This window comes from Salmo salar, chromosome 09 (genome assembly GCF_965601325.2).
Source record: "Salmo salar chromosome 09, fSalSal1, whole genome shotgun sequence".
In the NCBI taxonomy this organism is placed as follows: Eukaryota; Metazoa; Chordata; class Actinopteri; order Salmoniformes; family Salmonidae; genus Salmo; species Salmo salar.
In genome coordinates this window covers 21,270,070-21,294,341 of record NC_138299.1, presented here as the reverse complement: position 1 = coordinate 21,294,341, position 24,272 = coordinate 21,270,070, and the positions used below count along the sequence as shown (strand labels likewise).

Here is a 24,272-nt window from a genome sequence, read left to right as displayed (position 1 = left end):
AAACACTCTTCCTTAACCACGTCTCAGTAATAAACAACACATCTGGATTGTAGCTGTGTTGGAGCATATAGGCCTACTTCAGCTCTGATTGGTAATTGTGCACTGGTCTGTGTAGAGTACTGCCTGTCCATGCAATAAAATCTTAGTCCAATGCGCTGTGCCTACAAGAAAAGCTCTTGCACACTTAGTTCTGCATACTAAATCTTGCATAGTTCGTTTTGTTTCAGTATATTACATTGAAAGTGGCTAATATTGCGTTGATTCGATCACAATTCCCACAGTAGAGCGAAACGTTGATAGTGTTAACTAAAGGGGAAAACTGTCAAGTTGAGTGAAGTTTGATCTCGTGCTTCTCTGCAGGGGCTCATGTTTCTTCTGTGTGGTCGTCCTAGGGGAGCTGTGTGCCCATGTGCAGCTTAAAGGGAACATTGCTCCTGTGATTGTTGAATGTGGATAATGTTCTAAAACTGGGCCTTAGTTCATCTTAAATTATCATGCTGTTGACTCTCAAGGATACTCCCTTTCTCACAGGGCTCCCAGGAATCAAGTAATAGATTCCAGCAGTTGACAGAATATGGCATCTTTCCCTGTAATGCTTTGTAATACTGTAGTTATTAAAACTGAGAATATATCCACAAGCAAGCAAAGGACACTCAAACTATTTTTTTCCCTCGTGTATTTATTGTTTGGTTGAGATTACAAAATAACTGACAGAAGTATAAACAACATTTGGGGAGTAAAAATATGGTAAAAATGTTTATAGACAAGCATCACTAACAGTAAAAAAAGAAAGGAAATATACAAAACAAAACAATATTCAAAGACATCCTCATGTCAGTGTGCAAACAAGTTTATACAAACAGAAACACAGGTCACGTTTCTTGATAAATTATTTAAATAGCATTTATCTACACATATGAAATAACCTCTTAACATAGAACAGACAATCCTAACAATAATTTATCCATTACAAATGCACAGGACATATATAAAACAAATCATATTTATGAAAACGTTTTTATCAATTGCTTTCTTGTTGAAGAATTTTCTGCTACAAAAATATCTTACAGCATACAAATTATTGTACTACAGTGAAACACACAAAAAAAGCCAACCAAATTCTGCTGCTAAAAGGTACTATCATGTTTTGTTGGTTTCAATAAAAAAAAGAATGAGGTAATATTTGTACATAAAGGTTTTCCTTTGTTTTTACCATCAGAAATGTACACACATTCTCAAGCACACAAGTCAGACATACTGTGCAAAAGAACAATGAGATTTAAATGACACCTAATTAGTCTATTTTGGAAGGTTGGAATGAGGGATAATACTGATAGTACTGAACACTGTTATTAGAGGACTTTTTAGAGGGATTTATCCCGGTTTCAAGATTTCAATTATTTAGAACAGGTTTCTATGAAAATAAGACACAGAGATGAATAAAGACAAGAGATATCCTAACTCTAGGATCATGTGTCAATACTCTCAAATGGTAACAAACAAAATATGTAATAAGTTATATACAACCTTAGTAACCATAGTCCTTTCTCTTTTCAAGGCAGGTTAGACTGACCCATGTGGTTTTTGTCTTTCCACTTATGTCTAAACTAAGATGAGAGAAAACCAAAAATATCTTCCTGGAATTCTGGCGAAATAGCAATTGTGTTGTTGTTCGCTAGTAGTCTATATTGGCTTTTGGTGCAACTCCTGGTTCTATGCTCCTTTCATATATCATCTAGAGTTCTTTCCTGAAAAGCCACTTGGCAAGCCTGGTCAAACCCTGAGGACATACTTCATACTGAGCTGAACTTCAAGGGTCTACTTAAAGCCAATTAGTTACCAAATATAACAATTTGTAGACTCGGGGGGAATTTAAAGTTATCTAGAATTTGAAATTGCTAATGCATTGACTACAACTGGCTTAGGTGCCTTTATCACAAAGCTCTTCATGGGTAGCATTCACTCTCTTTGATGGTAACAGTCAATCCATACTGTCAATGATGCCTCCACAGTTCCTTCAACAGGTATCTCTGGCCCATCTGTAGAACATCTACTGCTTTCTTCATTTGGAAACAACTCAAGTCATTTTGAGTCCACAGCAGATCTGAAGTAATGCTCAAAAATAAAGAAAATACTCTTCCCTTTGGACCTCCATCCAGAGAGGGATAACAACTAGTTCAGAAGTGCAGAGATGTCTGAGTACAGCTAGAGAAACAGAAACTTCAGAGACAGAGAGAGACCGATTTCTTCACTGAGCAAAGTTATGCTCAACCTGCTGTTAGTGCAGGGGTCTAGTCATCACAGGGCAGTCAGTTGGCCTATGTCCTGAGGTCAGTCTGCCTCAATGCTGCACACTCGCTCTCCATTATACCAATGTGCGCGTCACAAAGTAAAGAGTAATAAAGATATGGTCCCAGGTCATACGTTACATGTATATTTGAGCAGGTAGATACATTCTTCTAAAAGCCTCTGTCTGGTCTGATTTAAGAATCTGGAGGAAAAAGAGAAGAAAAAAATCTGTTAAATCCCTGTAAAAATGCAGACTCAAAGTACGTTTTTTGTTTGCCAAAACATTAATAAAAAGCATCTTACCTCTGCATTCGTATTTGAGGTCTGAGAAGTATGTCATCTCCTGAGAGAAGACATACATGCCTAGTCTTCCACCAGCATAAGTCTTGTCGTAGATATTTCCAGAATCCGCCATGATTCTCTTGCCTTCATACATCACAACTCTAAAAGGAGGGAAGATGACATGAGATCATTAGCTCATGAAAGCAGGAGTTTATGTGGCCTTGGTAAAGGCGGAGGACATTCAGAGCTAAAGGTAATCTGAGCTCACCTGATGAGTCCAGACTTGGGCCTGTGGACCAGGTGCCATCTGTAGGCGGTGTAGTCTTTCCAGCCAATGTTCTTGGGGTCGTGCCACAGAGTACGCACCTAAGAGGAGGAATAACAAAAATACATGAGACATGTTTCCTACCCAGTAGTTTTCTCTCTCACTGCTCTTAGATATGGCATGTGCTCTTAATGTGGAAGGAAGCTAAGCGTACCTGTTCAGCAGTGTCACCGGTGTGCCAAAGGGCGTTCCTCAGATGCTCCCCAGGTCCTGTGGTGGAGTTGACTACTTTGATGGACACTCCGGAGTAGCCCTGAGCTCTGGTCGGGGTGTGGGACCAGTAGGTCTGTGTGATCTGCTTCCACATCACCACATAGAACCTGGAGCTGGACTGGTAGCCAAACACAAAGCCAGCGTAGTCATCATCCCTGTCTGTGTTGATGAAGAACGTTCCACTGAAGTCCACTGCATTAAACTCATCGAACCCTATAGACAACAAAGAGAGATGATTAGGACTTTTCTCAATGGACCCATGATCTAGAAATGGTAGTTATTTTTGTAGTTGTTTTCCTTAGTTCCAAAGGTGTTATATTATTGGTGTAGTACATACCAACAGCGATGCCAGGGTCACAGTTGACAGTCTGCACCAGCTCTTTGCCCTGGTGGCGGACCACCCAGTTGGGGTCGATCTGGGAGGTGCCCTTGGGGTCCAGTGGTACCATCTGGAACCTGCGGAAGTCTGTCTCGCTGATGGCAAAGTTCTCAGGGCACACATCGTAGATATCAAGTATGTTGTCTTGGTCAAAGTCATCTTTGCAAACATCTCCACGACCATCACCTGACAGGAGGAGGCAGAGAAAAACACTTAGACACTTTGGCATGGAGACAACAGGCTGACCCTATGTTAATCTCTGTGACACTGCACTTCTGTAGCGAGTACTGTATCTTTCTAGATGAATCGTTCTATATGTCAGTTGAATCGAGCTACTGGAGAGTGTGACTCACCATCAGAGTCCACCTGGTCAGGGTTAAAGGCCAGCCTGCAGTTGTCCTTGTCGTCAGGGATACCGTCGTTGTCGTCATCGTGGTCGCAGGCGTCACCCTTGCCGTCTTTGTCGTGGTCGGCCTGGTTGGCGTTGGGGATATAGGGACAGTTGTCCAAGTTGTTCTGATGACCGTCCTCATCAATGTCCTGGTTGTTGTCGCACTTGTCTCCCACACGATCTGAGTCAGAGTCAATCTGGAGGACAACACAATTCATTTAGTCTTCACAAAAGCACATTCTTACACACTTGTATAAGAGAAACTTCTCTCTACTTCAATGCACTCAGACATGATGAATGTATTTCACCACTCATCTCCCTTAACATGAGGCCTACTCATCTTAAATGTACCCCATTGTCTTCAGGTATTCTAGCAATGCCTCTTCAAACAAGAATCCTGTGTCCTTGCACCTTGGCAAGACTACACACACATACACATTCATATCTCTTCAAAAAGGGGGAATGAATAAGGGGAGGAGGAGCATTGCACTCATTTGTCTCGCAGCTTTCTCATTCCTGTCTTTCATTAAAACTGACCACTGATGCAATATGTGGCTACTGTCCTAAAAGGCAGGGGGGCCTATGAAAGTTCTACATCCCTCTAAGGAAGATATTTGATAAGATTGGGTTCTTATGTATTAGAAGATGAAAGCTGCAGTTACCTGGTCTGGGTTGTGCTCAAGAGGGCAGTTGTCGCAGTGGTCTCCCACTCCGTCCCCGTCAGTGTCTCTCTGGTCCACATTGTAGACATAGGGGCAGTTATCCCTCTCATTTAGAATACCTGTGAAGTGAACACACACTTACATCAATCTATGATACCTTTTAATAAGGACTTTGATAATGACTGACAGCACTGAGAAATGTAATTGTCTGGTGCTGGAGGAATGATGATCTCTTACCATCACCGTCAATGTCAATAGCACAGGCATCTCCCTCTCCGTTGTTGTCTGTGTCGACTTGGTCAGGGTTGCTCTCATGCACACAGTTATCACAGCGATCACCAACGTCATCTGTGTCCACATCATACTGAGCGGGGTTGTAGACCATTGGGCAGTTGTCCTATTATTAAAATGTTTGTTAAAGAATACCATTAGTTCATTGAAAATACAGTATTAGAGAGGCTATTGTATTGGAAATGGGAAAAACTCTGACTTTACAGCTGGCTAGTGTGTAAGTGAGTGTGCTGGAATCTGATATTTCACTCTGAGAAAGCTAGTGTTTGCTTACCACACCATTTCTCCCTGGCCTATTTGCAGTATGCACACTATGAATTATGGGCATAAGGCCATGCTGTTTTGCACTTTTGGCCACAAGCCCAAAATGATATTATTTCTCACATTTCTCCCTGACTCCTCCACTTTCTCTAGCCTAGAAGAGAAATGCCTACTGATTGCTATGTTTAGTTTCTCTGTGGATACCAAAGTCCTGAGAGAGAGGATGTTTTGATGTCTCACCCTATCATCAGGGATCCCATCATTGTCATCATCGTGATCGCAAGCGTCACCAAGCCCATCTTTGTCATGGTCCTCCTGCCCAGAGTTGGGAAGGTTTGGACAGTTGTCCTGCAAAACAAAAGGGTTGGTTAGAGAGCCATAACCACAATAACACAGTGGAGAAGCTAGGAATAGACTGTGTGTAGTGGGGTCCTTCCTACTTTCTTGCAGTGGTAGGTGGCGTTCTCCACACACAGGAGGTCTTTGTTGGGCCATCCATCCAGGTCGGTGTCATCTCCACAGATGTGGCCATTGCCAGCGTAACCAGGTTTGCACTCACAGCGGAACATGGTGTCACTGAACTGACCCAGGTAGATACAGTTAGCATTCTTGTTGCAATCATGGCTGCCATCTTGGCAGGGGTTACGGGGTGTGCACACCTAGGGGGAAGGGAGAGATATGTAGGGTTAAGATGTGCTTCTGAGCTCCTAGCATCAGAATAAAAACGAATCCTCGCATTCTTGTATTTTGTCGCAGTAGTCAAAGGCTGTCTCACCTGTTTCTTGGCTGTGGCCTGCTCCACTCCCCTCCCGAAGGGCTGTGGTCCTGAGTAGCGGGAGGGGCAAGCAAGGCAGTTGTAGCCAGGCTCAGTGTTCTCACAGCGGTGGACTCCGTTGAGTGTGAAGCACGCGTCAGGGACCTCCTTGCACTCGTCGATGTCCTTGCAGTTGATGCCGTCTCCGGTGTAGCCCACTGGGCATGAGCCACACTTCCAGGAACCATCATCAAAGCTGGTACACTTAGCGCCAGCAAAGCACGGGTTGGACAGACAGCCATCTGTAGACAGAAGCATGTTGATTTTAAATACTGAACAATATTAGATTTGTACACTGTTAGGTAAAAAGAACAAATGCCATAATCTATTGATAAAAATGCTTACTGATAGGGCAGTCCTCTTTGCCACACAATTGGGATGTTTTGCTGTCACCCTGACATTCCTTCCCTTTGTACTTGGGGGCGGGGTTGTTACAGAGACGCTGGCGAGTCTGGAGTCCACCTCCACAGGTGACAGAGCAGGTGTCCCACAGAGACCAGGGTCCCCAGCCTCCGTTAACTAAAGGACAGAGAGAGAGAGATGAGTTACACCTGTATCTACAGACAGATGGATAGATATGTGCATGTGTTAAGATGCTGCTCTTCTGCTTACTTGGACAAGGTGATTCCTGGCAAACCTCTGTCTCTCGGCCCTGTCCTTGACAGTCTCTGCCTCCCATCTGGGGAGTGGGGGAGTTGCAGAGGCGGATGCGGGTGATGACTCCCTCACCACAGGTCACAGAGCAGGAGGACCAGGGAGACCAGTGGCTCCAGCCACCATCCTGCTTAACTGTAGAGGACAGACATGTAATTATTAATGAATGTGCTATTACAGTACATATGAGAAGGATGTTACTGAGAGAGACTGTAGAGTAGAAATGGTAGGTTTACTCACAGCGCTTGTCACATTCCTGAGGGTAGCAGTCGCGGGTCTGCACAGAAGTGCCTTCGCAGTTACTGTTGATGCGGTCGCAGGAGCGACCTCGCTGCTGGATTCCCCGTCCACAAGACACAGAACAATGGGTCCATTCAGACCAGGGGGACCAGCCATCCTCAGCATAGTTACTCGCTGGGGGCAGAGAGATAATGGGAGAGCTATTACCACAGCAGAGCTCAGCCAGGGGGGCAAAGGATTTGTGAAGAACAGTGCCTTTTTAGAATCAGTTTAACCCAGGAGATTTGAGACTTGGCATTCCAAGGTCAGGGAATGTGAAGGACTGAGAAAAGTTCATGAAAAGTGAAATGGAAGACATTTTGCAAGTTAAAATACACCTATAAGCAGGTTGTTAAAAAAGTTAAACTTCTAGGGCCTCCTAAGTGGCGCAGCGGTCTAAGGCACTGCATGGCATCACTACAGACCCGAGTTCTATCCCAGGCTGGGTCGTAACCGGGAGACCCATAGGGTGGCACACAATTGGCTCAGCGTCGTCCGGGTTAGGGGAGGGTTTGGCCGGGGGGCTTTACTTGGCTCATCGCACTCTAGCAACTCCTTGTAGCGAGCTGGGTGCCTGTAGGCCGACTCCAGTCGTCTGTGTTTCCTCCTACACATTGGTGCAGCTGGCTTCCGGTTTAAGGGGGCTGGTGTTAAGAAGCGCGGATAGGCGGGTCATGTTTCGGAGGATGCACGACTCGAACTTCGCCTGTCCCGAGCGCTTTGGGGAGTTGCAGCGATGAGACAAGATCGTAATTGCATCGCAATTGGATATCACGAAATTGGGGGGGGGATTATAGTAAAACATCTTGAATGAGTAGGTGTCCAAACTTTTGACTGGTACTATATATATATATATATATATATATATATATATATATATATATATATATATATATATATATATATAAAGTTCAACTTCTAGTTCAAAGTCCAGCTCACAAAAAAGAACTACGAAGAAAAATACTCACGGTTTCCACAACGTGGGCAGCACTCTCCATCAGGCACGGTGGCGTTGGCACAGGGCATCAGGGGGCAAGAGATTTTGCGACACACAGTGGCAGAGTTCTGTAGGGAGGATTGCTGGGATTAGTAATGGGTTTGTCTCCAGAGCAGAGAGTCTGGCAACAGCAATGGAAAAGAATCTGGATCATTAACTTTGCGTTATGCAAAAGCGCTTGCTGCTTTGCCAGGATTAATTGCTATGTTTGGGAACATTGGGATGGTCTCTGGTTAGGGCAGGGGGTTCACCGCTATGCTACCACCCCAGTTCTGTGCACCTGCACTGGGTTCAGGCAAGCAATGAGCTGGGGGGGAAGGATAGTGGCAGTGGGAAAGGCAGAACAGAGGGTCTCAGCAAATGTCCTAATTAAAGACACATTCTTGATACCTATCCAAATAGATAACCCTTAGTGAGAGAGTAGGTGAGAAAGAGAGGGGTTTGACAGGGCAGACCCCCCCCCCCCCTACTTTATTGCCATTCTCTCTAACATCTCATTAGAGGTGATGGATAGCAGACGGACACTGCCTGGTCACACAGAGGCTTTGGTTAAGTCTATAAACATAAGAGCCCATTAGCACCTTATTACAGAAGGGGTTTAGGAGCTGCTGCCTGGTTTTCACACAGCTTACTACTGGCCGGATTACTGGATAACTGCATTCCAACAAGTGTGATGACACCTACCTGGCAGGTACACTCTGTGCAGTCGTCCACAGTCCACTCATCTTTGTCCTTGTGCACAATGCCGTTGTGAAGACAGACCCCTCTGTGGATGTTCATCTGGTTCATGAGCAGAGTGCTCTCCTTATTCTGCACACAGAGGGGAGGTAGAGAAAGGAGCATGGTTTCAGACACGAGGATGGAAACTTTTACATAGCCAAGGTTCCAGTAGAAATGAATCACCTACCAACATTGTGATTAAAACATAGCTTGATTTAACTGAAGTAAATACAAATTAAATGACAGTCAAACATATTTGTGTCCTCATGGGAGTCATTAGGGATCTGGCAGGGAATGCCATTCCAGGGACAAGTGGCTGTGCAGTGGAAAGGTTTTAACTGGGAACAGATAGACTAGAGAGGGAGGGAGAAAGGATGACAGTGCGCAGACCAAGCTGCTTCCTGTGCTTACCACTCTGTTGAGCTCATTTGACAGCTGCTTAACAATCACACCAAGTCCCTTGAGCTCCTTGAACATGCTAATGATATCCTCACAGGAAAAACCACAGACCTGCTGAATATCTGGAGAGGAGAAAAGCAATCAGTTAGTTACCTACCTCCTTCACATGAACAGTTGTACACAGACCAGTATTAAGCAAATTACTTTGTCCATGGAGTGTGAAGTCTGGTCTCACCTTTAGTTTTGTGGCCAGTGTAATCAGTCCTTATTGCTGGGCTGGACCCATTTACTGGGTTGTCCAGTGTCATGACATCAGTCAAAGTTACAGCTGGAGAAGAACAGACATATTCATTTCCACAAACAGCATAATAACACCCACTGTGAATTGACTTTAATGACCAAAGCAATATAATTACTATTAATTATATTTGTTAATGGAATGCATTTAGATGTGTACAATTAACAAGCATTGGATAACATATACCATACACAGTAACTCCAACATTTAAATGCAAAAATAACGTTTATATTTTGTAATTTACACTTACAGCTTTGGCATCCCTTATTGCGTAAAATCGCCTCCAAAGTGGTTCCAAAAACAAAGCGCACGTTCTGAAGCACTCCCTGCAGACGTACACATTGCACTTGGAGTTATTCCATATCCACGCATTTACATATTTTCAATACATTTCCTAAAGGATCATAATAGCGTATTTTAAGTTTGATGTCAAACATTAGGCTACATGTCTGTGAGTGTGACTATCCTCGCGCACCAAACGCTGCGCTGCTCGCAATAGCCTCTGGACAAGGTTAGACTTACTCAGACTAGGCTATAACTGTAACATTTATATGTATACAATTACAACATTATTTGCAATGTATTTATGAACTCATAAATCAGTTCATATTTACCATAAATCTATCTTTCACAGCTCCTTTTCCGATCCTCAGACGGGCAATGTCGGAAGCCTCATGCGTCAGGACCTTTTGGATGGGCACATCCATTTCTGATATATTGATCTCTTCACACCCGACGAACAGCTGGGCACGATCCTCCTGAATGAACAGCGTGATATTCTTCCAATGTCCTGTCGCTAGATCCGCATCTTCTATGGACACTACCTGTTGCTTGTTCCCGGTGGAGTATACCACATCCAGAGTTTGCGCCTTGCCATTAGAAATTATTTCGAATAACGGTCCTGATCCGTCATCCTTCTCCACAGTCAAAAGACTACCCCTGGTTTTCTTGAACTGCTTGAAGTTGACCAGGAGAAGGAATCCCCTCTCAGCTTGTATTGAATCAATGAGGTCCCTGAAGGAGATCTCGGGAACCGGGGGGATCAGGTCTGCGTTCAGGATCTTATAGGCTGGGCTGTAAGGATCTGCGCCTTTTACCAAGGTAACTCCTTGGTGCCTTTTGTTCACTTTCACCAGCTCGAATAGGTCGTATACACTGTTATCATCTCTACTCTCTGTGAAGGGAGAAACTGTAGTGAGTCTCAATGGGCAACTTTAAGTTCACAGATAAACTATTGCCAGACCTTTTAACAGAATAATTCCATTGTTGATTTTAATATTTATATATTTAATAAAACATTTACAAAAACTCACCTGCCACCCTGCTGCCCTCACAATTCCAAAGCACCAAAAGGAGAAAGACTCCTGTCAGCTTCATCTTGAAACCTCAGAAATCTGTTTAAACCAGAAGTTAGAAACACAGTTAAATAGGTATTGTCATTTACACACTTCTAAAAATTACAGTCCAATTATAAAAACGTAATAAAAAGCTTATAATATATTATTAGAAGAAAATATTATGATTAGAATTGACCGACCTGAATAAAATAAAATAAAATAAATAAGTCACAGATGGATAAATTGAAGAAACTCCTTGATTGTCAGAGCTTCGTTGTCCCGTTATTTCTTCTTTAATTCTCCAATTTATTCCATGTGTTAAATAGTCTTAGAAAAGTTAATGCTCGCTAAAAACTCTCAAGTTCATTCTGTCTTTATTCCGATGCTCAGACTATTCTACTAACACTGTGGACATAAGTGCTATTTAAATAGTTTCGTGACATTCCTGAGACAACACTTCCTCCAATCAGAGCGCAGAAGGAAAAAGGGACGAGCTTATTACCTCAAGAAGCTGAGCGTAATATCCGAGACATACTTTCAGAGCCGATTTCCATCAGCGGATAAATATTTTATAGATGGACAGGGGCCAAGTGGGGCAACCCGTCATTTCCTGTAAAAAGGAGCCTACCTTATTTGTGAAATATGCTTCTCTCTTTATTTTCATTGTCACTTTTTAATACATTTCATATAAAATGGATCAGAATAAACCATGTAGATCCCCTTATAAAAACATGTGGGTGAAGTTGTTAGGCCATATGTTATCGAGGGAATCATATATAAATGGAAAAACCTTTACTTTAATAAGCTATAATGGAAAATATATAATATCAATGTGTGTGAATAGGCCTATGTCTGCTTTTTGAGAGGATGCGTATTGCTGGTCTATTCATCTTGCCATTCACAGTTCATCCACCGAGAGCCGTTGTGAGTTTAGGCTACACCTTCGTGTTGGACAGACTTTTCACTAACACATACACAAAGTATACAAAACATTAAGAACACCTGCTCTTTCCATGACAGTATACAGTGGCTTCTGTAATTATTGGGACAGTGAAGACTACTTTCTTCTTTTGGCTCTACACTCCAAAAGACTTTAAATCAAACAATGAATATGAGGTTAAAGTGCAGACTGTCAGCTTTCATTTGAGGATATTTTAATCCATATCGGGTGAACCATTTTGAAATTACTGGACTTTTTGTACATAGTCCCCCCTATTTTAGGGGAGCAAAAGTATTTGGTGCCATATTCATAGCACGCAATGACTACATCAAGCTTGTGACCCTATCTTGAATAATGATGAGTTAGAAAGTACAGACACACAAATATCATACCCCCAAGACATGCTATCCTCTCACAATTACAATAACAGGGGAGATTACCATTTTGGGGTGGGTATGATATTTGTGCGTTTGTAACTTTCTCACTCATCCTTATTCACGATTCATTCTGGATTATCCATAATAGTGGTAGCATCCACATTCATGTAGAAGTGTTTAGAAACATATTACATTCTTATTTACAATAAAAGTGACTTAAAAATGACACAATACATGATTTACAAATAATTTCGATTGGGCACAAAATATTCTGAAACAACCAAAACCAACAGAAATGCATCCAACAAATATGTATTGGGTCACAAGCTTGATATAATCATTGTGTACTATGAATATGCGATGAAATACTTCACTTTTTACTACTTCAATGCATATATAAGTGAATTTGTCCCATTACTTCTGTTCCCCTAAAATGGGGGGACTATGTACAACAAAGTGCTGTAATTTCTAATTTCTTTTAATCCATATGGTTCACCCGATATGGATTAAAATACCCTCAAATGAAAGCTGACAGTCTGCACTTTAACCTCACAGTCATTGTAAAATTTGAAATCCAAACTTTTGAAGTATAGAGACAAAAGAAGAAGAAATTACTGTCCCAATAATTATGGAGGAAATTGTAGGTAGGAGTAAAGTGACAAGGCAACAGGATAGATAATAGACCGCGCTGTGACAGCATCGTATGTGTAGTAGTAGCAGCAGCATATGTGGTGAGTATGGAAATGTGAGTGTATGCATGTGTGCGCATGTTATGTGTGTGTGGGTGTATGTAGTGTGTGTGTATGTGTGCATTGGGGTGTCAGTGTAAGTATGTGTGAGTGTGGGGGTAGAGTCCAGTGTGTGTGCATAGAGTCAGTGCAAGAGAGTTAGTATAAAAAAAGGGTCAATGCAGGTAGTCTGGGTAGCCATTTGATTAGCTATTTAGCAGCCTTGTTTAGCAGTCTTATGGCTTTCGGATAGAAGCTGTTCAGGGTCATGTTAGTTCTAGACTTGGTGCACTGGTACCACTTTCCGTGTGGAAGCAGAGCGAACAGTCTGTGGCTTGGGTGGCTGAGGTCTTTGCCAATTTTTTAGGCCTTCTTCTGACACCGCCTGGTATAGAGTGATGTACTGGGCTGTACTCACCACCCTTTGTAGTGGTTTAGTATTCGCTTCATTAGACCACTTCCTTATTGAGCGTGTCACTGGTACTTCCTTTTTTAGTTTTGCTTGTAAGCAGGAAGCAGGAGGATAGAGTAATGGTCTGATTTGCCAAAGGGAGGGCGAGGGAGAGCCTTGTATATGTTTCTGGGTGTAGAATAAAGGTGATCTAGAGTGTTGTCACCTCTAGTTGCACAGGTGACAAGCTGGTAAAAATGTGGTAAACAGATTTTAGTTTTCCTGCATTAAAATCACCAGCCTCGGGAAATGCAGCCTCTGAATGTGCATTTTCTTGTTTGCTTATGCCCCTATACAGCTCGTTGAGTGCGGTCTTAGTGCCAGCATCGGTGTGTGGTGGTAAATAGACAGCAACGAAAAATAATAGATGAAAACCCTCTTGGTAAATACTATGGTCTGCATTTTTTTATCAAGGTATTCTAACTCAGGCGAGCAAATACTAGAGACTTCCTTAACATTAGAGATTGTGCACCAGCTGTTGTTAATGAAGAGATACACCCCTTCTCCCTTGATCTTACCCAAGTCTGCCATCTGGTCGATGCATAAAAAAACTGTGAGATGTATATCCATGTCCTTGTTCACCCATGATTCTGAGAAACATAGGATATGTTTTTCAGGTCCCATTGAAAGGATAGTCTCGAACGGAGCTCATCCAGTTTGTTCTCCAGTGATTGCACGTTCTCCAATAGAGCAGAGTGTAATGGGAGTCTTTTTGTTCACCTTGGTATTTTCATCAGGATGCCGGCTTGCCTGCACTCTTTCGCCGCCGCTTCCTCTTTCGAGTCCCAGGGTTAAGGCCTCGTCCGGAGTAAGCAAAACATCCAGACCGGCAAATGTTAGTCCAAATCGCAGTTAGCAATGGCTGTTATAATGTCCAGAAGCTGTTTCGGTCATAGTAAGTGATGGCGGTGACAATTATGTACAATTTTTTTTAAAGATCTGCTTAAAAAAACACAGTTCACGTGAAAGGTAAAGCCATGCAGTAGCCTCGGAGTCCTTCCTAAACTCTCTAAAGCCCTTTTCACTGCATCTGTCTCCTCTCTTTCGGTGTCAACTCAGACGCTAGACCCCTGCTATGTAATGACAGCTTCCCCCCTTCCTGATTGAGACTTATTTCACTTTTGGCAGGAGATTATGTATTTTAGCCCAAATCAATGTTAGCTAATTCTTGGAATAGTAACTTCCCTCCAGATGTGGATGAGGAGCAGAGATTAGGAGGAGACAATGACAGTGATAGAAACACTCTGGACTAACAGCAGGGGACTCACAGCCTACGCATCATCACTTATTGATGTAGGATCTTAATTTGATCCCCCTGTTTCAGGATAACTTTCCTGCAATGCAGGACATTTAAAACTTGTAGTGTATTTTTAGGTTGAAAAAGGCGTCAACCCCTACAAAATTGTCCATTAATTGTAATCCACATATTAATTAGCGGTTAATGTGAAACCTATTGTCATTATTATTTTTTTTAAATATCTTTTTTTCTTACGTGACTGGGAGCCCTCGCTGGAGGCTCCGGACTGCGGACCGTCGCTGGAGGCTCTGGACCGTCGCTGGAGACTCCGGACTGCAGACCGTCGCTGAAGACTCCGGACCTTGGCTCATCACTGGAGGCTTTGGGCCATGGATCACCACTGGAGGCTTCGGGCCATGGATCACCACTGGAGGCTTCGGGCCATGGATCACCACTGGAGGCTTCGGGCCATGGATCACCACTGGAGGCTTCGGGCCATGGATCACCACTGGAGGCTTCGGGCCATGGATCATCACTGGAGGCTTCGGGCCATGGATCATCACTGGAGGCTTCGGGCCATGGATCACCACTGGAGGCTTCGGGCCATGGATCATCACTGGAGGCTTCGGGCCATGGATCACCACTAGAGGCTTGCGTGGAGCAGGCACAGGGCGTACCAGGCTGGAGATATGCACTGGAGGCCGGGTGCGTGGAGCAGGCACATGGCGTACCAGGGTGGAGAGACGCACTAGAGGCCGGGTGCGTGGAGCAGGCACAGTTTGTACCGGGCTGGGGAGACGCACTGGAGACCGGGTGTGCAGAGCTGGCACAGGATATACTGGGCCGTGGAGGCGCACTGGAGGTCTGGAGCGTAGAGCTGGCACAACCCGTCCTGGCTGGATGCTCACTTTCGCACCGCAAGTGCGAGGAGCTGGCACAGAATGCACCGGGCTGTGGATGCGCACTGGAGACACATTGCGTATCTCCGCAAAACATGGTGCCTGAAAGGTCACACGCTCCTCAAAGCGACTGTCTTGCTCCAGACTCCAACAAGAAAATGCAAAACCGAACGTAACGGTCTGCAGGGCTAGACAGCACAATGCAAAAACAACATCCCACAATCTCAGGTGGGAAAAAGGGCTGCCTAAGTATGATCCCCAATCAGAGACAACGATAAACAGCTGCCTCTGATTGGGAACCATACTAGGCCAACAAAGAAATATAAACATAGATTTGCCCACCCAAGTCACACCCTGACCTAACCAAAAGGAGAATAAAACAGACTCTCTAAGGTCAAGGCGTGACACATATGTTGATGTTGGGCTCCTGCTGGAGATTGGAAAATTATTTTATATTCCCCTTTAAGAGGTGGCTGAGTTAATGATAAATCAGAAAATCTACATGTCCATTTAAATCCTTTGTAAATCCACTTCACAATGGCATGTCAACTTGAAACGTTTTAGGGTCATCAAAGACATTACCATGATAAACTGTGCTCAGTTGATATGGCATTGATATCTTAAAAAATAAGGAAACTATTAACAATTAATTTTTTGTTTGACTATGTAACGCTAAAATAATCATATACAATCTTCTCATGGACTAAAAGTCAGATTCACTCCAAATTTGGTCTTTGGACTCATCACAATAGTCCCCAAAGAGTTTGAGAAAATAATGTTGATGCATTTAATGACGGCCACACTATGATATCCATGCAAAAAAATATTTGTTTTTGGGAGTTCTGGGTTATCACATACTCGGTCACAAAATGTAGTGTGCAGAGTCATTGTTCGACATTGCAGCCGAGAGTGCAGGCGACTGCTGCATCAGATGACCTGGCCTCCACAATCACCCGACCTAAACCCAACTGAGATGGCTTGGGATGAGTTGGACCGCAGAGTGAAGGAAAAGCAGCCAACAAGTGCTCAGCATATGTGGGACCTCCTTCAATACTGTTGGAAAAGCGTTCCTCATAAAGCTGGTTGAGAGAATGCCAAGAGTGTGCAAAGCTGTCATCAAGGCAAAGAGTGGCTACTTTGAAGAACCTCAAATATAAAATATATTTCGATTTGTTTAACACTTTTTTGCTTACTACATGATTCCATATGTGTTTTTTCATAGTGCTGATGTCTTCACTATTATTCTACAATGTAGAAAATAGTGAAACTAAATAAAAAGGGAAGTATGGCTTTTACCATGGCATTGGAACTGCCTAGCACGGCTTGATCTAAATGAAGTACTATGAAATAACGTCATGATCGCCTATTCAATCTTTTCACCATAACACTACCATAGAGCCTGGCAAACAGCATGTTCTGATCTAGATATAGGTTATCATTGCGTATCCATGTGCACTATACTTGTATGTATCTATGTATGTATGTATACAAGTCTAGGCAACATGTTTGGAGGTAACTTAGCGAAAGCACTTCCAATGCAGTGTGTTAGCATTGTTAGCATTGTTAACATTGGAGTCCTTCTGGATCCATGCTTGGAAGAAGATGATTAATTGGTTGCAGTGACTCTGTCCGATTCCTGTAAGTGAGGTCATACTGTGAATATGTTGGATGCACTTCTCTCAAAGGTCTTGTCTTCATCCATTGTTTATAGACAGATGCCAGACAGACGCCAAGTCATCCGCAGTGCTCCGTGTGCGCCAACGATGCAAGCCCAGAACATTCTAGCTAATTGGCTCAGAGTTGGTGATAATGGACGATCAGCTGCCTTTCAGGGTATAGGCATGTCCTACTGTGTTTTGCCATGTGCTGTACTAAATATATGGATGAATAATGCCCCTCAACTCTCAGTCCATTGAATCCAGGAATGTAAAAAACGTATTTTGAAAGTCACCCTGAAACACAGTGTGCCGTTTGTAAATGAATTGTAAAGCATTACGATATGCAGAGCAACAAGGTGTCTCATCACATCATTACATTAGAGGTCCTCCTGGCGACCACACATGTGGATAAGGATGACATTGTCTGAGTGCCGTGGACATGCAGACTGTATTTCACTACTTCAGTTGACTGACTGGCACCAGTGGAACAGAATGATTCTGAGAATCCCATCCTGACACTGATGAGGTCTAGAAGGAAAGTTATTGGAAAGGTAACTCATAGGATCACTAATGATATTGTTCTGAGACGTCCGTTCAAGCTTAGTGAAAATTGCATTTTTGGGTAATAGCAAAAACACAAGAACATACCATGATCGTTGTTACTACAGAATATGGAATTAAGTTCTTCCAAAAAACCCAATGCAGATATATATGTAATCATTACTAGTACAAAGCAAAATAATTTTCACTATAATCATACATCATGTTTTTTAGGGAACATGTCCTGTTCCATTGCTCAGTTTCCAGTGGATATTGTACAAACTTCTGTTTCATCAGTTTATTCAGTTCGATTAGAGAAAGACCAAGCAGCTCTAGGGATTATCTTATTGTGTTTGTTTGCTTTTTCGGTATGTAAACACATCTGTACCACCAATATTATGTCATTTCAAATCTTATTGACATGGTACCGTACCTCAGAGTATTGCCAAACTATCGTAGTTTAATAATATGGCATGAATGTAATCTGAGGGACTGGTCATAGCTGTTCATGACTTAATAATTGAGTAGTTGATAAGAGTGCATTAGTAGAGTGTTGCACACAGTGAACAAATATGCACACACAAACAGACAGCCCTTTCACTGTACAGAACACCAGCATAGCCTGCCTTTCCCACTAGCCAACACTGATTTGAATGAAAGTCAATTCTTCAGTGAGGGTTTGCAGAACGAATCAAAGGTCAACAATGGCATTTCATCCTCCCACATATACTTCCAGTTTTATTTGCTGTGGCTACTCTGCTTTCGACCATTCTGATAGTATGGGCGTTTGTGCAATTTTAGCTGCTCAGGCGCTGGATGATGTTGAGACCCATGCATCGAAACTGCTTTGAATAATGGCAACGGATTGAAGTCAAACCTCTCCCTTGTGCCACCCCCCAGACACTGAGCGCCCATTAACAGCCAGTCGGCCATAGCTCTCCACAGTGCGCCAGCATACATCATTCCCCTGACATCATAGTAATCTGCTGATGTAGAGGTTCTAGTTCTGACAAAGTCACATAACAGATCTGGATATGAGTCCATGGGGAGCTCTGGCTCTCAATGCTCCTACAGTATGTGTGTAAACACTTCCAGTGCTTTTTATTGGGCCCTTTACAGTGCCAGAGTGCTCTGAGGGGAAAGAAAAGAGCACAGACAGCTCACAGGTCTTTTAACTGCTTTAGGCATTGGGCTAGTTCTGTCTTTGGGTTTGGAAACCAAAGGTACTGCACACAACACTGAGTCTTACTACAACACATGCTTTTATCTGCACTTTTTGCACCCCACAAAAACCTTATGAACTAGGCTTTGGATAAATCAAATATGATGACTGATCTACGTAGCTGAACAATATAAGGTTATTATGACCATCCACGTGTAGTTAACAATGTAGGGTTATGAAACAGTGTAGGCTTATGACCATCCACGTGTATGATTTACTCAAACTGTAAAAACATCTGCTTTCGATTGTTGGATCAAAAGCCTTTGTTGCAAATCACTTGATCATATCACACCGTGCGCCGGCACATAATAGGAGAAAAAGTGTCAAATGAAAGCCACGCGATGGAAACTTTAATCATTTGGAAAATAAAAGCGATGTTCACTTGCATTACGATGCATCATCCATACATATCACGTAGCCAAGGCAGTCTCTGTTGCCATGTATCATCCATACACAAGTCACAGGTAGTTCAGTAGTGTAAGCTATCTCTGAATAGAAACAACTGGGAAAAACCAAGGGGAATTCCTCGGACATTGATGGCTCGGGAATCCCTTTTATCCCAGGTTTCAAGAGTGTGCAAATTAACAGAACAAGATCATCGCTCATTTACAGGAAGCATATGTTCTTTGCGATATAAGTCAGAGTATCAGAGGGGATCCCTCATTGTGGGCTTTAGGAGTTCCCCCCTCTTGCATAGCTGAGGTACTCTGGGAAGTGAGATCTGCTGTACATGTTTTACTATCGTGATTTGTGGCACATGACTGATCAATTTTTAAAAAACTACCCCCTTCTTCTGTGAAAGTATTTATTGTCATTTTGGACTATGAAAACGACCATGAAAACCTGTGAAAGCATGCCGTACTGTCCGCCCTTCCTATTTGTGGGGAGCTCTCAGTCTGTCACGTCAGATATTATTATTTGTATAGAGAAGTAACTAATTGGAATAGTTTTATGACGCATATCTCCATAGTGCCCTCCAAGCTCAGGGTCTGAACCCCTTCCTGTGCTACTGGGTCCTGGACTTCCTGATGGGCCAACACCAGATGGTGAAGGTAGGCAACAACACCTCCACCACACTGATTCTCAACACAGGGTCCCCACAGGGGTGAGTGCTCAGCCCCTTCCTGTACACCAGGGGAGAGCAATTCCAACCCTCTGGGGCCTGATTGGTGTCACAGTTTTGCCCCAGCCCCAGCTAACACACCTGACTCCAATAATCAACTAATCATGATCTTCAGTTTAGAATGCAATTTGATTAATCAGCTGTGTTTACTAGGGATGGAGAAAAAGTGTGACACCCATCAGGCCCCTGAGGACTGGATTTGCACACCCCTGCTGTACACCCATGACTGCGTGGTCATGCACATCTACAACTCAATAATCAAGTTTACTGATGACACAACAGTGGTAGGCCTGATTACCAACAACGACAAGAAAGCCTACATGGAGGAGGTGAGAGCCCTGGCAGAATGATACCAGGAAAATGTACATTTAGTCATTTTTAAAAACACTTTAATCATTTAGCAGACACTCTTATCCAGAGAAACTTACAGTAGTGATTACATACAATTTCATACTTGTCCCCCATGGGAATCAAACCCACAACCCTGGCATTGCAAGCAGCCATGCTCTACCAACTGAGCCACACAGTACACCTCTCCCTCAATGTCAACAAAACTAAGGAGCTGATTGTGGACTGCAGAGAGAGCATGCCCCCATCCACATCAACGGGGAGAGGGTCAAATACTTCAAGTTCCTCGGCGTGCACATCACTGACGACCTGAAATTATCCCTTCACAATGTGTTGAAGAAGGCTTGCCATCTAAGACCCTCGCACACTTCTATAGATGCACCATTGAGAGCATCCTGTTGGGCTGTATCACCGCCTGGTACAGCAATTGCACCGTCTGCAACTGCAGAGCTCTCCAGAGGAGGGTGTGGTCAGCCCAACAAATCCCCGGGTGCACACTGCCTGCCCTCCAGGACATCTACAGCAACCAGTGTTCACAGGAAGGCCAAGAAGATCATCAAGGACCTCAGCCATCCGAGCCACAGCATGTTCATCCCGCTTCCATCTAGAATGTGGAGACAATACAGGTGCATCAAAGCAGGGACCGAGAGACTGAAAAACAGCTTCTGTCTCCAGGCCATCAGACTGTTAACAGTCACCACTAGCCAGCCATCGCCCAATACCCTGACCTGAACCTTAGTCACTGTTACTAGCCGCCTACCACCCGGTACTCTGCCCTGTTCCTTAGAGACTGCTGCCCAATGTACATAGAATCATTCTATATAACTACTGCTGTACACACATTTTCTATTCATATACTGTATATACACACCATTATGACCAAAAGTATGTGGACACCTGCTCGTCGAACATCTCATTCCAAAATCATGGGCATTAATATGGAGTTGGTTCCACCTTTGCTGCCTCCACTCTTCTGGGAAGGCTTTCCACTAGATGTTGGAACATTGCTGCGGGGACTTGCATCCATTCAGCCACAAGAGCATTTGTAACAGTCTCTTTCGCAGATGAGCCCTGCATCCATGAGGAACTATGATTTGTAAGGCCTCTTTGGATAAGGCTTGGGAATGTCTACCCATCTCCAGCCCCAAAAAATACAGAAATTGTCAGGGGGTTTGGTGCGTACTGGTAGCGAAGTCAGGTGCAGGAGAGCAGAGAGTTGTGAACAGGCGCACACTTTATTGAGGCAGGAGAAAACAGCAGACGGACGCAACTGCGTCAAAACCTCCAGCCACAATAGCAAAAGTGCAGAGCGCAAAACACAGTCACAAAAGCTAATGATATCAAATAAACATACTACGTGCAATAACATGGATCATAAACACCAGCCTGGCGCGTAACCTCAAACACGTAACACGAAACAATTTCACACAAAGACATGGGGGGGGGGGGGGGGGGGGGAACAGAGGAATAAATACATGCAGTGTGATTGGGAATGTAAACCAGATGTGCAGGGAACAAGACAAAACAAATGGAACAATGAAAAATGGAGCGGCGATGGCTAGAAAGCCGGTGACGTCGACCGCCGAACGCCGCCCGAACAAGGAGAGGAGCCAACTTCGGCGGAAGTCATGACAGAAATGTAGGAAGAAGGTTTGATTATCTTCATCTTGATTCATGATTAAGTTGGCTGGGTGTCATAAACAGCAAGTAACCGCCCGTCCAAATAGGGCTTCTGTTTTGGTATCAGTCTATGGCTTACACTTGGTTCCATCTCCTACTGTTTATATGGTTTCCATGCAGATAGGTAGGTAGTACACTCTTCGAAAAAAGGGTTCCAAAAGGGTTCTTCGGCTGTTCCCCATAGGAGAGCCCTTTTTGGTTCCAGGTAGAACCCTCTGTAGAAAGGATCCTACATGGAACCCAAAGGAACAGATGGCGCCGGAAGAAATAGCAGCAGTTTTACGGGCGCCTAACCAATTGTGCTATTATGTGTTGTTTTTGGTGTTATTTGCAACTTATTTTGTACATAATGTTTCTGCCACCGTATCTTATGGCAAAAAAAGAGCTGCTGGATATCAGGACAGTGATCACTCACCTCGGATTAGACAAACAAATATTATTCAACAAGCAGGACGCACAGGATGTACTTCAGACACCCGACAAGGCCGAAATCCCCGTCATTGACAAGAGAAAGAGACGCAGGTATAGAGGACACAGGGCGGGGTGCCTTGTAAGGATCTATATTTGTAAACAACAGCTGGTGCACGAAATCTAAGGAAGTTTCTAGATTTTGTTCACCTGACGTAGAGTATCTCATGATAAGCTGTAGACCACACTATTTGCCAAGAGACATTTCATCTATTTTTTTCGTGGCTGTTTATTTACCACCACAGACGGATGCTGGCACTAAGACCGCACTCAGTCAGCTGTATAAGGAAATAAGCAAACAGGAAACCGCTCACTCAGAGGCGGCACTCCTGGTGGCCGGGGACTTTAATGCAGGGAAACTTAAATCAGTTTTACCTAATTTCTATCAGCATGTTAAATGCGCAACGAGAGGGGAAAAAAATTCAAGATCACCTTTACTCCGCACACAGAGACGCATACAAAGCTCTCCCTCGCCCTCCATTTGGCAAATCTGACCATAATTCTATCCTCCTGATTCCTGCTTACAAGCAAAAATTAAAGCAGGAAGCACCAGTGACTCAGTCTATAAGAAAAGTGGTCAGATGAAGTAGACGCTAAACTACAGGACTGTTTTGCTAGCACAGACTGGAATATGTTCCGGGATTCTTCCGGCATTGAGGAGAACACCAGATCAGTCAATGGCTTTATCAATAAGTGCATCGAGGACGTTGTTCCCACAGTGACCGTACGTACATACCCCAACCAGAACCCATGGATTACAGGCAACATTCTCACTGAGCTAAAGGGTAGAGCTGCCGCTTTCAAGGTGCGGGACTCTAACCCGGAAGCTTAAAAGAAAACCTGCTATTCCCACCGACGAACCATCAAACAGGCAAAGCGCCAGTACAGGACTAAGATTGAATCGTACTACACAGGCTCTGACGCTCGTCGGACTATTAAAGACTACAAAGGGAAACTATTAAAGACTACAAAGGGAAGCACAGCCGCGAGCTGCCCAGTGAAACGAGTTTACCAGACGAGCTAAATCACTTCTATGCTCGCTTCGAGGCAAGCGACACTAAGGCATGCATGAGAGCATCAGCTGTTCCGGACGACTGTGTGATCACTCTCTCCGTAGCCGATGTGAGTAAGACCTTTTTAACAGGTCAACATTCACAAGGCCGCTAGGCCAGATGGTTTACGGATTACATTTTCAACATGTCCCTGATTGAGTCTATAATACCAACATGTTTCAAGCATCGATAGTCCCTGTGCCTAAGAACACTAAGGTAACCTGCCTAAATGACTACAGACCCGTAGCACTCATGTCTGCAGCCATGAAGTGCTTTGAAAGTCTAGAAATGGCTCACGTTAACACCATTATCCCAGAAACCCTAGACCCACTCAAATATGCATACAGCTCAAACAGATCCACAGATGATGTAATCTCTATTGCACTCCACACTGCCCTTTCCCACCTGGACAAAAGGAACACCTACGTGACAATACTATTCATTGACTACAGTTCAGAGTAAGCTAAGGATCCTGGGACTAAACACCTCCCTCTGCAACTGGATCCTGGACTTCCTGACGGGCCGCCCCCAGGTGGTGAGGGTAGGTAGCAACACATCTGCCACGCTGATCCTCAACACTGGAGCTCCTCAGGGGTGCGATCTCAGTCCCCTCCTGTACTCCCTATTCACCCACGACTGCATGGCCAGGCATGACTCCAACACCATCATTGAATTTGCAGACGACACAACAGTGGTAGGCCTGATCACTGACAACGACGAGACAGCCTGTAGGGAGGAGGTCAGAGACCTGGCCGGCTGGTGCCAGAATAACAACCTCACCCTCAACGTAATCAAGACATAATAGGTGATTATGGACTACAGGAAAAGGAGGATTGAGCACGCCCCCATTCTCATCATTGGGGCTGTAGTGGAGCAGGTTGAGAGCTTCAAGTTCCTTGGTGTCCACATCACCAACAAACTAGAATGGTCCAAACCCGCCAAGACAATCGTGAAGTGG

General features: G+C 43.9%; 1 protein-coding gene across 1 annotated transcript; it reads right to left on the bottom strand.

Annotated features, from left to right (window-relative positions):
- Positions 1–659: 659 nt before the first annotated feature.
- LOC106610834 (thrombospondin-1) lies at positions 660–10,994 on the bottom strand. The gene is made up of 22 exons (XM_014210450.3): positions 10,792–10,994; positions 10,568–10,648; positions 9,869–10,428; positions 9,505–9,580; positions 9,192–9,284; positions 8,969–9,078; positions 8,522–8,647; positions 7,809–7,905; positions 6,802–6,975; positions 6,520–6,696; positions 6,253–6,426; positions 5,869–6,149; positions 5,534–5,752; positions 5,334–5,441; positions 4,779–4,938; positions 4,542–4,660; positions 3,842–4,076; positions 3,447–3,674; positions 3,051–3,322; positions 2,840–2,937; positions 2,593–2,732; positions 660–2,491 (listed from the first exon to the last, which is right to left on the bottom strand). Exons 2-22 carry the CDS (start codon positions 10,629–10,631, stop codon positions 2,484–2,486), a joined length of 3,519 nt encoding a protein of 1,172 aa, XP_014065925.3. The 5' UTR covers positions 10,632–10,648; positions 10,792–10,994; the 3' UTR covers positions 660–2,483.
- Positions 10,995–24,272: the final 13,278 nt, after the last annotated feature.

What these genes read in the sequence shown, in the direction of transcription:
- LOC106610834 (XM_014210450.3), bottom strand. Translation starts at nt 10,631, where the DNA reads ATGAAGCTGACAGGAGTCTTTCTCCTTTTGGTGCTTTGGAATTGTGAG. An exon ending in CCACCTACCACTGCAAGAAA is followed by an intron (nt 5,442 to 5,533) that starts GTAGGAAGGACC and finishes TTTGTTTTGCAG; the next exon opens with GACAACTGTCCAAACCTTCC. An exon ending in CCGGTGACACTGCTGAACAG is followed by an intron (nt 2,938 to 3,050) that starts GTACGCTTAGCT and finishes TCCTCCTCTTAG; the next exon opens with GTGCGTACTCTGTGGCACGA.